The following is a 12,268-nucleotide window of genomic DNA, read 5'->3' as shown; positions in this document are numbered from 1 at the left end:
GTTTGCATTTTTTGTACCAGAGTAAACACACACACCACTTAAAGCTGGGGGTGCTCCCAGGTGAGGCTCCTGGCTGCCCAAGAGTGACGTGGGGAAGGCCAGCTCAGGGGGCGTCCTCCCCACCACCTGCACTTGGCTGGAGCGGGTGGCCTGCTGGCCCATCTGCTGACCATCGTGGTTGCCCAGCGCCAGCCACATCCGACGGTCACGGGGGCAAGGTGGGCCCTCGCGGCTGAGGCTGCCCTGTGTGTGATCACAGCATGCAGTGGGGCTCAAGGCCTGGATTCTGTTATGGAAATGAAACAAAATTGTTTTCTTCCTGAGTCTTTACAAAAATCACTGCTTTGAAAATTATCCTGTCAGAAGGAAAATAAACGGCACGTACTGCCCCGCAGGCCCTCTCATTGCTGCTCGCTGTGCACCCAGACGGGCTGCAATCAGTCTGGGCAAGTTATGGCCAGACCTGGGCCTGCTGCCTGCTTGCAGTCTGCAAATGAAAGCTGGGTGCTTCCTAGACAGCCCCTCCTGCATGCCAAGCTCAGATGTGATACTGGACAGGGCAGACTGACCGGGCAGAGACCCACGTGGGAGGCATTCATGGCCACCAGTGTCCAGAGAGACCCCTGCCCTGGCATGGATGTCCTGTGTGGCAAGCACAGCTACACCCCTACACACCATGACCCCTTACCTTACAGAGCTGGGGACCAGTCCCTCTGGGTGATGGGAGGATGCGAGTGACCCCAGAAGCAGCCTCTAGTCAGGGTGGGGCTGCTCCTGGTGCCCCCTGGGGTTAGTGTGCAGTCCTGCAGCCTGGAGTCACCCCACCCCGTGCCTGCGCTAACACCCTTCCAAATCGGCTTCAAATCCAATCCCTGAGCTCCCGTGGGCTCAGCTCCCAGTTACTGCGGGTGCCAGGGAAGTTCCTGGGTCTCCCAGGAGCTCACAGTTTACTCTGAGCTCTGGAGGACCCCCAGTGCCCGCCCAGATCCCCACGTTAGTCTCGGGAGAACCTACCCCCCAGTCCTCTCTGCCCATTTTGCCACAGTGTCTCTGGCAATCCAGCACGTGTAGCCATTTCTGATTCCTCAGTCCCAGCGGCTGAGCCAACTCCCTTGCCAGGCGCTCCGGGCTCGGGCTGTGGGAGCCAGTGGAGGTCGCAGTCTCTGAGCATCTAGCCAGCATGGGATCCTGGAGTGGGCCTGAGGGACAACTGAACCCCGAGCCTGCCCCTGCAGGCCAAGGCCCCTCCCCGGTGGACCAAGTGCAAAGACAGGTCCTTAGCACCGTGACCCTGCCGCATTTACACAGGAAGCTGGATCTCAGGCGTTTCCATAGCCGTCAGCAGCCTGGTGACAGTCGGAAACCAGTTAGGACTGCAGTGGTATGGTTACCCGACACAGCAGCCCCCAGCAGTCTGCAGCCTGACAGGTCCTCAGCCCCTGGAGGGCCTGGGCAGCTCTGCCGGGCTGAGGGTAGATGCAGCTGGGTCTCAGGAGGTGGACACGAGGAGCTGGGGTCTCCTGTGGGTCTGACCAGCTTGCGACACCATTAACCAGTGTGCCATGGAAGGGACAGCACAGGTTGGGTCACCCTCAGACCCCAACCCCAGGCTCCCATGGGAAACTTGTATCCGTGGCCCTGGCCAGTGAGGTGTACTGCTTCCGCCACCAGCCGGCGCTTCCCAGGCACAGATGCCCCCAACTCAACGCTCGTCGCCTCGCCTGGCCCAGCTGCTGACCGGCCACTGCCCCACACCTGAGCTGCTCGAATATGATGGTCACTGCACAGATCCTGACCCCCTGCCTTACATGTCACAGCGACTCACAGATGGCCCACGTCACTACTGAGCTTGTCACACTGGAGCAGCGAACACGGGAAAGGAGTGTAGACAGTGCAGGGCCTGTTGTATGAGCAGGTGCCAGAGCCTTGGGGGCCCGGGGCTGGGGAAGCCGGCCTCACCGTGAGCACGTGTTTCCGTAGGTGGACAGCGACACCATCTGGAACGAGGTGCACTCGGCAGGGGCAGCCCGCCTGGCTGTGGGCTGTGTGGTGGAACTGGTTTTCAAGGTGGCCACGGGGGAACTGAAGGTCAGTGGGGCACAGCGGAAGAAATCCCAACAGGAAGGTACTCAAAGTAACCCCCGTGAGTCCCTGCCTGCCGGTCAGGCCAAGGGCACTGAGCCCCCTGTGAGCCCCTGCCCGCCGGTCAGGCCAAGGGCACTGCCAAGGCTGGCAGCTCCCGCCCAGGACCAGGACCGCCCGTGGTCCGCACAGGTGCATACCAGGTATACCATGACTTTGCAGAGGGCCAGTGCCTGGATTCTCAGAGGGTCTTCTTGCAGAGGGGCCCAAGAGCTTTGTCCCCAGCATGCCCCAGGCCCCTGTTGGCCATGTTGGAGCAGCACAAAGCCACCAAGCTGCTTCGTACTGCCACGTGGAGGTGGTGACAGCAAGTCGGAAAGGGAGAGCTGTCAGGCTTGTCCACCCCCGCTGGGGCCTGGACCCCAGGGCCAGCCTCATGGCCCTCAGCAGATCATACTTGGCAGCGTTTCCTGAGTGGGGCCATCTTCTGAACCTGCTGGTCACTCTGGCACCAGACAGACTTCTGAGCTCTGCGGAACGTCCCCGAGGGCTTAAAACTGTTACCCCATTGCCGCTGTCTCATTAGGAAGTCCACGCACCCGGGAAGGCCCATGGGCAGACACCGCATTCCAGCCCGTGGTGTCAGCAGCTGTCCAGGTGGCGAGTTGTGTGTCCATCTGTGCTCCCAGCCCTGGTGGCCAGGCACTAGAGAGGGTCCTCACCACTGTCCAGCAGCAGGAAGAGTTCCATGGGCTCTGTGTGTCCGACACAGAAGGCAAGATGCTCTCAGGAGACATACCTCAAGGAAGTGCCCCCCCCCCCCCGATGTGGCCCATGCCGGAGCAGCTCACCCTGTCCCTTGCTGCCACACACCAGCCTTGCACCAGTGCCGTGACCTCTCCCACGGAGGAGAGGCAAGTAGGCTTCAGTGTGGTCATAAAGCAGGCCACATCTGTGGACAGACCAGCCACCAGAGATAGCAGTTCTGCCAGTCACGGCTCTCATGGGCCTGGGTGGGCGTCATGACCACACTTGCTGGCCCCTGGGGCAGGCTTATCAACACCACGGGCAGCACAGCCAGCCATCGCTGACTGCCCTGAGAAGGTAGACACGACCACAGCTTCCTGTGGCTGCCTGCTCCTATTGATGGAAGCTGCACCTACTACGGCCTCCGTGGAGTGGCTTGCAGCTGGCTGTTGAGACCCAAGGCATGGGAGAGGAGCTGGGCGTAGGACGGGACACAGCGTGCTCACCCCAGCCAGTGCTGGGCGTAGGACGGGACGCAGCGTGCACACCCCAGCCAGTGCTGGGCGTAGGACGGGACGCAGCGTTCACACCCCTATAAGGGCTGGGCGTAGGACGGGACGCAGCATGCACACCCCTATAAGGGCTGGGTGTAGGACGGGACACAGTGTGCACACCCCTATAAGGGCTGGGCGTAGGACGGGACGCAGCGTGCTCACCCCAGCCAGTGCTGGGCGTAGGACAGGACGCAGCGTGCTCACCCCTATAAGGGCTGGGCGTAAGACAGGACGCAGCGTGCACACCCCTATAAGGGCTGGGCGTAGGAGCTCACCCCAGCCAGTGCTGGGTGTAGGACAGGACGCAGCGTGCACACCCCTATAAGGGCTGGGCGTAAGACAGGACGCAGTGTGCACACCCCTATAAGGGCTGGGCGTAGGACGGGACGCAGCATGCACACCCCTATAAGGGCTGGGCGTAAGACAGGACGCAGCGTGCACACCCCTATAAGGGCTGGGCGTAGGACGGGACGCAGCATGCACACCCCTATAAGGGCTGGGCGTAAGACAGGACGCAGCGTGCACACCCCTATAAGGGCTGGGCGTAGGACGGGACGCAGCGTGCACACCCCTATAAGGGCTGGGTGTAGGACGGGACGCAGCGTTCACACCCCTATAAGGGCTGCATTGTGTAGGACAGAGCTGAGGTGCAGGAATGCAGAACAGGGCCTGTGTCCACACACCAGCCAGAGCTAGGGGCAGTGAGCAGGACAGAACTCGGCCACTTCTTGGCAAAGCTTGGGGACCCAGTTGAGCAAGCCTCAGGACAGATTCTGCTTTAATCTTTGGCCTGGGCCTCACCAGGCACTCCTGGTGCTGGCGGACCAGTATAAAGAGGAGCCCGGGTGTATAGGGCAGGCTCCCAGGCAGTGCCGTCCTCGGGCTGGGGGCTGCTGGGACTGAACCTTGAGGTAAAGCCTGTCTCTGCCCCTCCCCCATGGCTGCATCCTCCAGAACGGCTTTGCTGTGGTCCGCCCCCCAGGACACCACGCCGAGGAGAGCACCCCCATGTGAGTAGACCCTGGGCCGTGGCACTGGGCACCCTGCTGAGGCATATGCATGCAGGCCACCTATCCTTTCCACGGCACAGCCCTGGGCCAGTGGTGCCAGCGGGGCCCCTCTGAGTGTCTGCCTCACTGACCGGTTAGCAGTGAGGGGGTCGGGGAGCTGGGCCAGGCTTAGTGACAGGACACTCCTCTGGGGAAGCAAGCTGGGACATAGGAGGGTGGAGCAGGCGCTGGCCACAGAGCAGCGCTCCAGTGCCCTCCGTGTAGACCAGGGAGGAGGCAGGGATGGCCCACAGGGCAGAGTTCCTGCCGTCCTCATGGGGGACCTGGGCTGAGTTGCCTACCCAAGGCTTTGGCCCAGGCCTTGAAGTCAGGCCCCATGGGCAGATGGGAAATGAACCCATGGGTGGGAGCTGTGTTTATGTCTTTCTGTGTGTGTGTTGGGGGGTATATGTGCGGTTTGTGGTTATGTGGTACATGTATGTGCATTGTGTCAGCATGGGAGTGCTGTGTACCCCCACATGAGAGGGCATGTGTGTGTGTCAGTGCAGGAGTGCTGTGTACCCCCACATGAGAGGGCGTGTGTGTGTGTGTGTGTACAGGAGTGCTGTGCACCCCCACATGAGAGGGCGTGTGTGTGTGTGTGTGTGTGTACAGGAGTGCTGTGCACCCCCACATGAGAGGGCGTGTGTGTGTCAGTGCAGGAGTGCTGTGTACCCCCACATGAGAGGGCGTGTGTGTCAGTGCTGTACTCCACATAGGAGGCTGGCTGTGTGTGTAGTACATATGTGTACAGTCGACACATCAACATAGCAGTGCTGCACATTCTGTATGAGAGACTGACTATGTGCATGAGTGTCCCTGTCCACCCCAGTAGGACTGAGTGCCCTGAGGGAGGCTGTGCCTTTGCGTCCTTGGCGTGTGCCACTGTTTGGCTGTGGGCAGGGGTCTGCACAGTGTGTGTGTCTCTACATGGGTGTGGTGTGTTTTCATGCGTGTGCCAAATCCATACTGTGGTGTGTAAGTGTGCATTTGTGTATCTGTTACAGTTGCATCTTGGGGATGTGTATGTCCACATGTGTGTATATGTGTGTGTGGTTACATGTGGGGAGGGTGTCTGTATCGGGGTATGTGTGTGCCTCTGTGTACATGCATACATCAGCTGCATGTGTGTGCATGTACATCCATAGTGTGTATATGTGATGAGCGTATGGATTTGTATGGAGAGCATTTAATCTGTATGTTTATATACAAGCATATATGGATATTTTCCATGGTGTGTGTGTGCATGTGGTGAGGGTGGAGGGCATCTGTGTGTATACATGTATGTATAAATATGTGCATATCCATGTATGTGTGTGGCGGGGTGGAGGGCGGCCCTTGTGTGTACATGTATGTATGTGTGTGTGGTGGGGTGGAGGGCGTCCCTTGTGTGTACATGTATGTATATGTGTGTGTGTGGTCAGGGTGGAGGGCGGCCCTTGTGTGTGTGTATGCATGTGTGTGTGTGGTAAGGGTGGAGGACATCACTTGTGTGTACATGTATGTATGTATGTGTGTGTGAGGGTGGAGGGCGGCCCTTGTGTGTACATGCATGTATGTGTGTGTGTGGTCAGGGTGGAGGGCGGCCCTTGTGTGTACATGTATGTGTGTGTGGTCAGGGTGGAGGGCGGCCCTTGTGTGTACATGTATGTATGTGTGTGTGGTAAGGGTGGAGGGCGGCCCTTGTGTGTACATGTATGTATGTGTGTGTGTGGTCAGGGTGGAGAGCATCCCTTGTGTGTACATGTATGTATGTGTGTGTGGTCAGGGTGGAGGGCGGCCCTTGTGTGTACATGTATGTATGTGTGTGTGTGTGGTAAGGGTGGAGGGCGGCCCTTGTGTGTACATGTATGTGTGTGTGGTCAGGGTGGAGGGCGGCCCTTGTGTGTACATGTATGTATGTGTGTGTGGTAAGGGTGGAGGGCGGCCCTTGTGTGTACATGTATGTATGTGTGTGTGTGGTCAGGGTGGAGAGCATCCCTTGTGTGTACATGTATGTATGTGTGTGTGGTCAGGGTGGAGGGCGGCCCTTGTGTGTACATGTATGTATGTGTGTGTGGTAAGGGTGGAGGGCGGCCCTTGTGTGTACATGTATGTATGTGTGTGTGGTCAGGGTGGAGGGCGGCCCTTGTGTGTACATGTATGTATGTGTGTGTGGTCAGGGTGGAGGGCGGCCCTTGTGTGTACATGTATGTATGTGTGTGTGGTAAGGGTGGAGAGCATCCCTTGTGTGTACATGTATGTATGTGTGTGTGTGAGGGTGGAGGGCGGCCCTTATGTGTACATGTATGTATGTATGTGTGTGGTAAGGGTGGAGAGCATCCCTTGTGTGTACATGTATGTATGTATGTGTGTGGTAAGGGTGGAGAGCATCCCTTGTGTGTACATGTATGTATGTGTGTGTGGTGGGGTGGAGGGCGTCCCTTGTGTGTACATGTATGTATATGTGTGTGTGTGGTCAGGGTGGAGGGCGGCCCTTGTGTGTGTGTATACATGTGTGTGTGTGGTAAGGGTGGAGGACGTCACTTGTGTGTACATGTATGTATGTATGTGTGTGTGAGGGTGGAGGGCGGCCCTTGTGTGTACATGCATGTATGTGTGTGTGTGGTCAGGGTGGAGGGCGGCCCTTGTGTGTACATGTATGTGTGTGTGGTCAGGGTGGAGGGCGGCCCTTGTGTGTACATGTATGTGTGTGTGGTCAGGGTGGAGGGCGGCCCTTGTGTGTACATGTATGTATGTGTGTGTGGTAAGGGTGGAGGGCGGCCCTTGTGTGTACATGTATGTATGTGTGTGTGGTAAGGGTGGAGGGTGGCCCTTGTGTGTACATGTATGTATGTGTGTGTGTGGTCAGGGTGGAGAGCATCCCTTGTGTGTACATGTATGTATGTGTGTGTGGTCAGGGTGGAGGGCGGCCCTTGTGTGTACATGTATGTGTGTGTGGTAAGGGTGGAGGGCGGCCCTTGTGTGTACATGTATGTATGTGTGTGTGGTCAGGGTGGAGGGCGGCCCTTGTGTGTACATGTATGTATGTGTGTGTGGTCAGGGTGGAGGGCGGCCCTTGTGTGTACATGTATGTATGTGTGTGTGGTAAGGGTGGAGAGCATCCCTTGTGTGTACATGTATGTATGTGTGTGTGTGTGAGGGTGGAGGGCGGCCCTTATGTGTACATGTATGTATGTATGTGTGTGGTAAGGGTGGAGAGCATCCCTTGTGTGTACATGTATGTATGTGTGTGTGTGGCGGGGTGGAGGGCGGCCCTTGTGTGTACATGTATGTATGTATGTGTGTGGTAAGGGTGGAGGGCGGCCCTTGTGTGTACATGTATGTATGTGTGTGTGAGGGTGGAGGGCGGCCCTTGTGTGTACATGTATGTATGTGTGTGTGGTCAGGGTGGAGGACGGCCCTTGTGTGTACATGTATGTATGTGTGTGGTAAGGGTGGAGGGCGGCCCTTGTGTGTACATGTATGTATGTGTGTGTGGTAAGGGTGGAGAGCATCCCTTGTGTGTACATGTATGTATGTGTGTGTGTGGCGGGGTGGAGGGCGGCCCTTGTGTGTACATGTATGTATGTATGTGTGTGGTAAGGGTGGAGAGCATCCCTTGTGTGTACATGTATGTATGTGTGTGTGTGAGGGTGGAGGGCGGCCCTTGTGTGTACATGTATGTATGTGTGTGTGGTAAGGGTGGAGAGCATCCCTTGTGTGTACATGTATGTATGTGTGTGTGTGAGGGTGGAGGGCGGCCCTTGTGTGTACATGTATGTATGTGTGTGTGGTCAGGGTGGAGGGCGGCCCTTGTGTGTACATGTATGTATGTGTGTGTGGTCAGGGTGGAGGGCGGCCCTTGTGTGTACATGTATGTATGTGTGTGTGGTCAGGGTGGAGGGCGGCCCTTGTGTGTACATGTATGTGTGTGTGGTAAGGGTGGAGGGCGGCCCTTGTGTGTACATGTATGTATGTGTGTGTGGTAAGGGTGGAGAGCATCCCTTGTGTGTACATGCATGTATGTATGTGTGTGGTAAGGGTGGAGGGCGGCCCTTGTGTGTACATGTATGTGTGTGTGGTAAGGGTGGAGGGCGGCCCTTGTGTGTACATGTATGTATGTGTGTGTGGTAAGGGAGGAGAGCATCCCTTGTGTGTACATGCATGTATGTATGTGTGTGGTAAGGGTGGAGGGCGGCCCTTGTGTGTACATGTATGTGTGTGTGGTAAGGGTGGAGGGCGGCCCTTGTGTGTACATGTATGTATGTGTGTGTGGTAAGGGTGGAGAGCATCCCTTGTGTGTACATGCATGTATGTATGTGTGTGGTAAGGGTGGAGGGCGGCCCTTGTGTGTACATGTATGTATGTGTGTGTGAGGGTGGAGGGCGGCCCTTGTGTGTACATGTATGTATGTGTGTGTGGTCAGGGTGGAGGGCGGCCCTTGTGTGTACATGTATGTATGTGTGTGTGGTCAGGGTGGAGGGCGGCCCTTGTGTGTACATGTATGTGTGTGTGGTAAGGGTGGAGGGCGGCCCTTGTGTGTACATGTATGTATGTGTGTGTGGTAAGGGTGGAGAGCATCCCTTGTGTGTACATGCATGTATGTATGTGTGTGGTAAGGGTGGAGGGCGGCCCTTGTGTGTACATGTATGTGTGTGTGGTAAGGGTGGAGGGCGGCCCTTGTGTGTACATGTATGTATGTGTGTGTGGTAAGGGTGGAGAGCATCCCTTGTGTGTACATGCATGTATGTATGTGTGTGGTAAGGGTGGAGGGCGGCCCTTGTGTGTACATGTATGTATGTGTGTGTGAGGGTGGAGGGCGGCCCTTGTGTGTACATGTATGTATGTATGTATGTATATCCCTGGTGGGAGTGTTTGCACACATGTATATCCATGCTATGTGTGCTGTACCTGAGATGAAGGTGTGAATCTGTATGTCTGTCTATATGTGTGTATACCTGGTGTGTGTCTACATGCATGTATCTGATGTGGGGGGTGTCTGTGGGCACACTTGTGCATCCTTGGTGTGTTGATGTATATGGTGTTCATGTGGCAGGGGTGTGGATTGTGGGGGTAAGTCCTGCATCTGCCTGGTGTGTGTGTGTGTGTGTGTGTGTGTGTGTGTGTGTGAGACGTGCACAAGCCTGCCCGGTGGGGCACGTGTGCTGAGCGCTCCGCCCGCGTCCCCTCGTCCCCACACAGGGGCTTCTGCTACTTCAACTCCGTGGCCGTGGCCGCCAAGCTCCTACAGCAGAGGCTGAATGTGAGCAAGATCCTCATCGTGGACTGGGTGAGTGGGGCCTGCCTGCCCCAGGCTCCCCGGCACGCGGCCGCCTCCGAAGGCTGGGGGCACTTGTACTCCCAGAGCTGGCCTCGTCTACCAGCCCGTCCTCACCCACAGTCAGGGCCACCGGCCGAGGGCTGCGCTTGCAGTTGGAAGGCAGAGGTCAGGGAAGCTGCGACCAGTGGCAGCTGCGGTCCTAGTCTGTGTTCAAGCCCCCAGCTGGAGCACAGAGTGGTCAGGCAGCTGCCCCGGGAAGGACGACCTCACTGCCACCCTCAGGCAGGAGGAGAGGCTTGCCCCTGGCACCCACGGCCACACATCTCCATGTGTGCCTGCGAGAGGGCAGCCAGTCGGTGACCTCCCCCTACAGAGGCCGAGCAGGTGCTGCTGTAGTGCAACCACAACAGGGCCCAGAGACCCAGCAGAAATGCCCACCCCTACGGCTCCCACCTGAGTAAGGCCAAGCAGGGAAGCCTTCCCGCCAGGGCGTGAGCTGCCATCCCATGCCTGGTGTGCAGAGGAGAGAACTGCATGGGCTGCCCATGGCCCAGCCCTGAGCCGGCTCCCACGCCCGCAGGACGTGCACCATGGCAATGGGACGCAGCAAGCCTTCTACAGCGACCCCAGTGTCCTCTACGTGTCATTGCATCGCTATGATGACGGCAACTTCTTCCCAGGCAGCGGGGCGCCCGACGAGGTGAGGGAGCTCGGTGGGTCTTCCAGAAGGATCCAGGGAGGTCTGGGTCCGGCCGTGGGAGGGCAGGTGCAGGGGTGGCTTTTGCTTCTAGGCTAAGGAGGTGGCAGGTCAAACCAGCGAGCGTGCAGCCCCTGTGACCTTGTTGCCTGGTGAGGGACCCTGGGCCCTGGTGTCCCCCGCCTGCCCAGTGCTGCTAGATGAGCTGGGGAGCTGCAGACCCCAGGTGTTCTCGCGCTGCAGGCCTCCCTGGAAGCCCAGGGCCTTGTTCTGGCCGGACCTTATAGAGCCGCTGTGGGCACACTGCCCTGTAAGTAGCACTCAGCATGCGCAAGGAGAGTCCCCATGGGACCCAGGAGCCCATGCCATAGAGGGGGTACCAAGAAAGCTCCAGCCTGGGTGCAACTGCACCAGGGGCCCCCAGTGAGGGCTCCCCCATGTCAGGGTCCGCAACGAGGGCTCCCCTGTGTCAGGGTCCCCATCTGAGGGTTCCTCTATGTCAGGATGTCCATCTGAGGGCTCCCCTGTGTCAGGGCCCCCATCTGAGGATTCTCCCGTGTCAGGGTCCCCATCTGAGGGTTCTCCCATGTCAGGGATGTATGTTGGAGGGTTTCCCTGGCAGAATTCCCTTTTAAGGGTTCCCTGTTCCCTGACCAAAGGTTCCCCTTGTCAGGGTGCCCCTCTGAAAGTGTGACATGTCTCCCCTGGCCACAGGTGGGCACAGGGCCAGGCGTGGGCTTCAATGTCAACATGGCGTTCACTGGAGGTCTGGACCCGCCCATGGGGGACACAGAGTACCTGGCAGCATTCAGGTGAGTCTCCTGTGATGTTCCCTGGGAACCATCGCGGCCTTGTGATGACATCAGGACACAGGATGGGGTTCCAGCACGAGAGCGTCAGCATGCAGCCTGAGGCTCAGTGTTTCACAGCATCCCGGTCCTGTGCTGCTGAAAGAAACTCGGGTCCATGCAAGCCATGACGGGGCAAGACTGAGCACAGGGTCTGCAGGGTGGGGACCCCACGGCCTTCTGTGCTCACCAAGACCTGTGTGAGCTGTGACGTGGGGGTGGCTGTTCTGCTATCCTGCCTGAGCCCAGGGACAATGCCTACAGCCAGATACAGGCAGGAGTGGCCAGCACTGACGGAGTGCTCCTGAAAATGTTACCCTCCCCAAGCACGGGCGCAGATTCCAGTCGGATGCCTGTGTCTCCGTGTAGACATGTGGGTGGTGTCTGTGTATAAATGTGTGTGTGTGTTGTGTCTCTGTCCTGTGCCCTGCACAGCAGTATAGAGGAGTGAGTGCATCTGGCCTCGGCATGTGCCGGCAGGTGCACTGCTGTGGTGGGGGAGGTGCCATGGGAAGATATGGCTGCCCGTTTTTCTGTGTAGGCTCTGCCCTGCTGTGGCTGGTGCTGAGCAACTTCTGTGAGCACTTGGAAGTTCAGAACTCAGGGTTCCCAGCACCACTGCTCCTCTCCAGGCACACCCTGCCCCTGGGACCCCGGCCTGCCAGGCTGCTCCTGCAGGACTAGTCCCCAAGATGAAGGACAGATAAGAAAATTGCTGCCATTGAGAGCACTCTCTCCGGGACCTGGAGACAAGAAGTGATGTCCTTAATTCAAACCAGGGCCTCCAGGGGCCGCTTTTGAAGTTGGCAGGGATGGCAGAGGTCGGGGGACGTGCTGGGGACCTTCTCTTGCTCCTCTGTGCTGCCGGCAGCCCCACCTCCTACCTCTACCAGGGCTGTGCAAGAACCCTGGTGACTCGGAGCTGCAGGTGCCGGAGCTGGATCTCCTGGCAGCACGCAGGCTGCCTGCTCCTCCCGTCTTCCCAGGCAGGTGCGAGCTCGGCTGCTCGGCTCCTTGGGCTTGGCTGC

At 58.2% G+C, this 12,268-nt stretch overlaps 1 protein-coding gene across 1 annotated transcript in view; it reads left to right on the top strand.

Moving 5' to 3' along the window:
- HDAC4 (histone deacetylase 4) overlaps positions 1-12,268 on the top strand; it is a 176,717-nt gene that overhangs the window by 150,925 nt on the left and 13,524 nt on the right. Inside the window, exons 18-22 of the mRNA XM_040972372.1 lie at positions 1,981-2,088; positions 4,338-4,393; positions 9,617-9,704; positions 10,276-10,395; positions 11,107-11,204. Coding sequence (XP_040828306.1) covers positions 1,981-2,088; positions 4,338-4,393; positions 9,617-9,704; positions 10,276-10,395; positions 11,107-11,204 — 470 coding nt within the window. The remainder of the gene's footprint in view (positions 1-1,980; positions 2,089-4,337; positions 4,394-9,616; positions 9,705-10,275; positions 10,396-11,106; positions 11,205-12,268) is intronic.

This window comes from Ochotona curzoniae, unplaced genomic scaffold, assembly GCF_017591425.1.
Source record: "Ochotona curzoniae isolate NIBS_2020 unplaced genomic scaffold, NIBS_Ocur_1.0 contig_2294, whole genome shotgun sequence".
Lineage (NCBI taxonomy): Eukaryota > Metazoa > Chordata > Mammalia > Lagomorpha > Ochotonidae > Ochotona > Ochotona curzoniae.
Note: the sequence above shows the minus strand (reverse complement) of the source record. Positions and strands in the feature narration are given on the sequence as shown.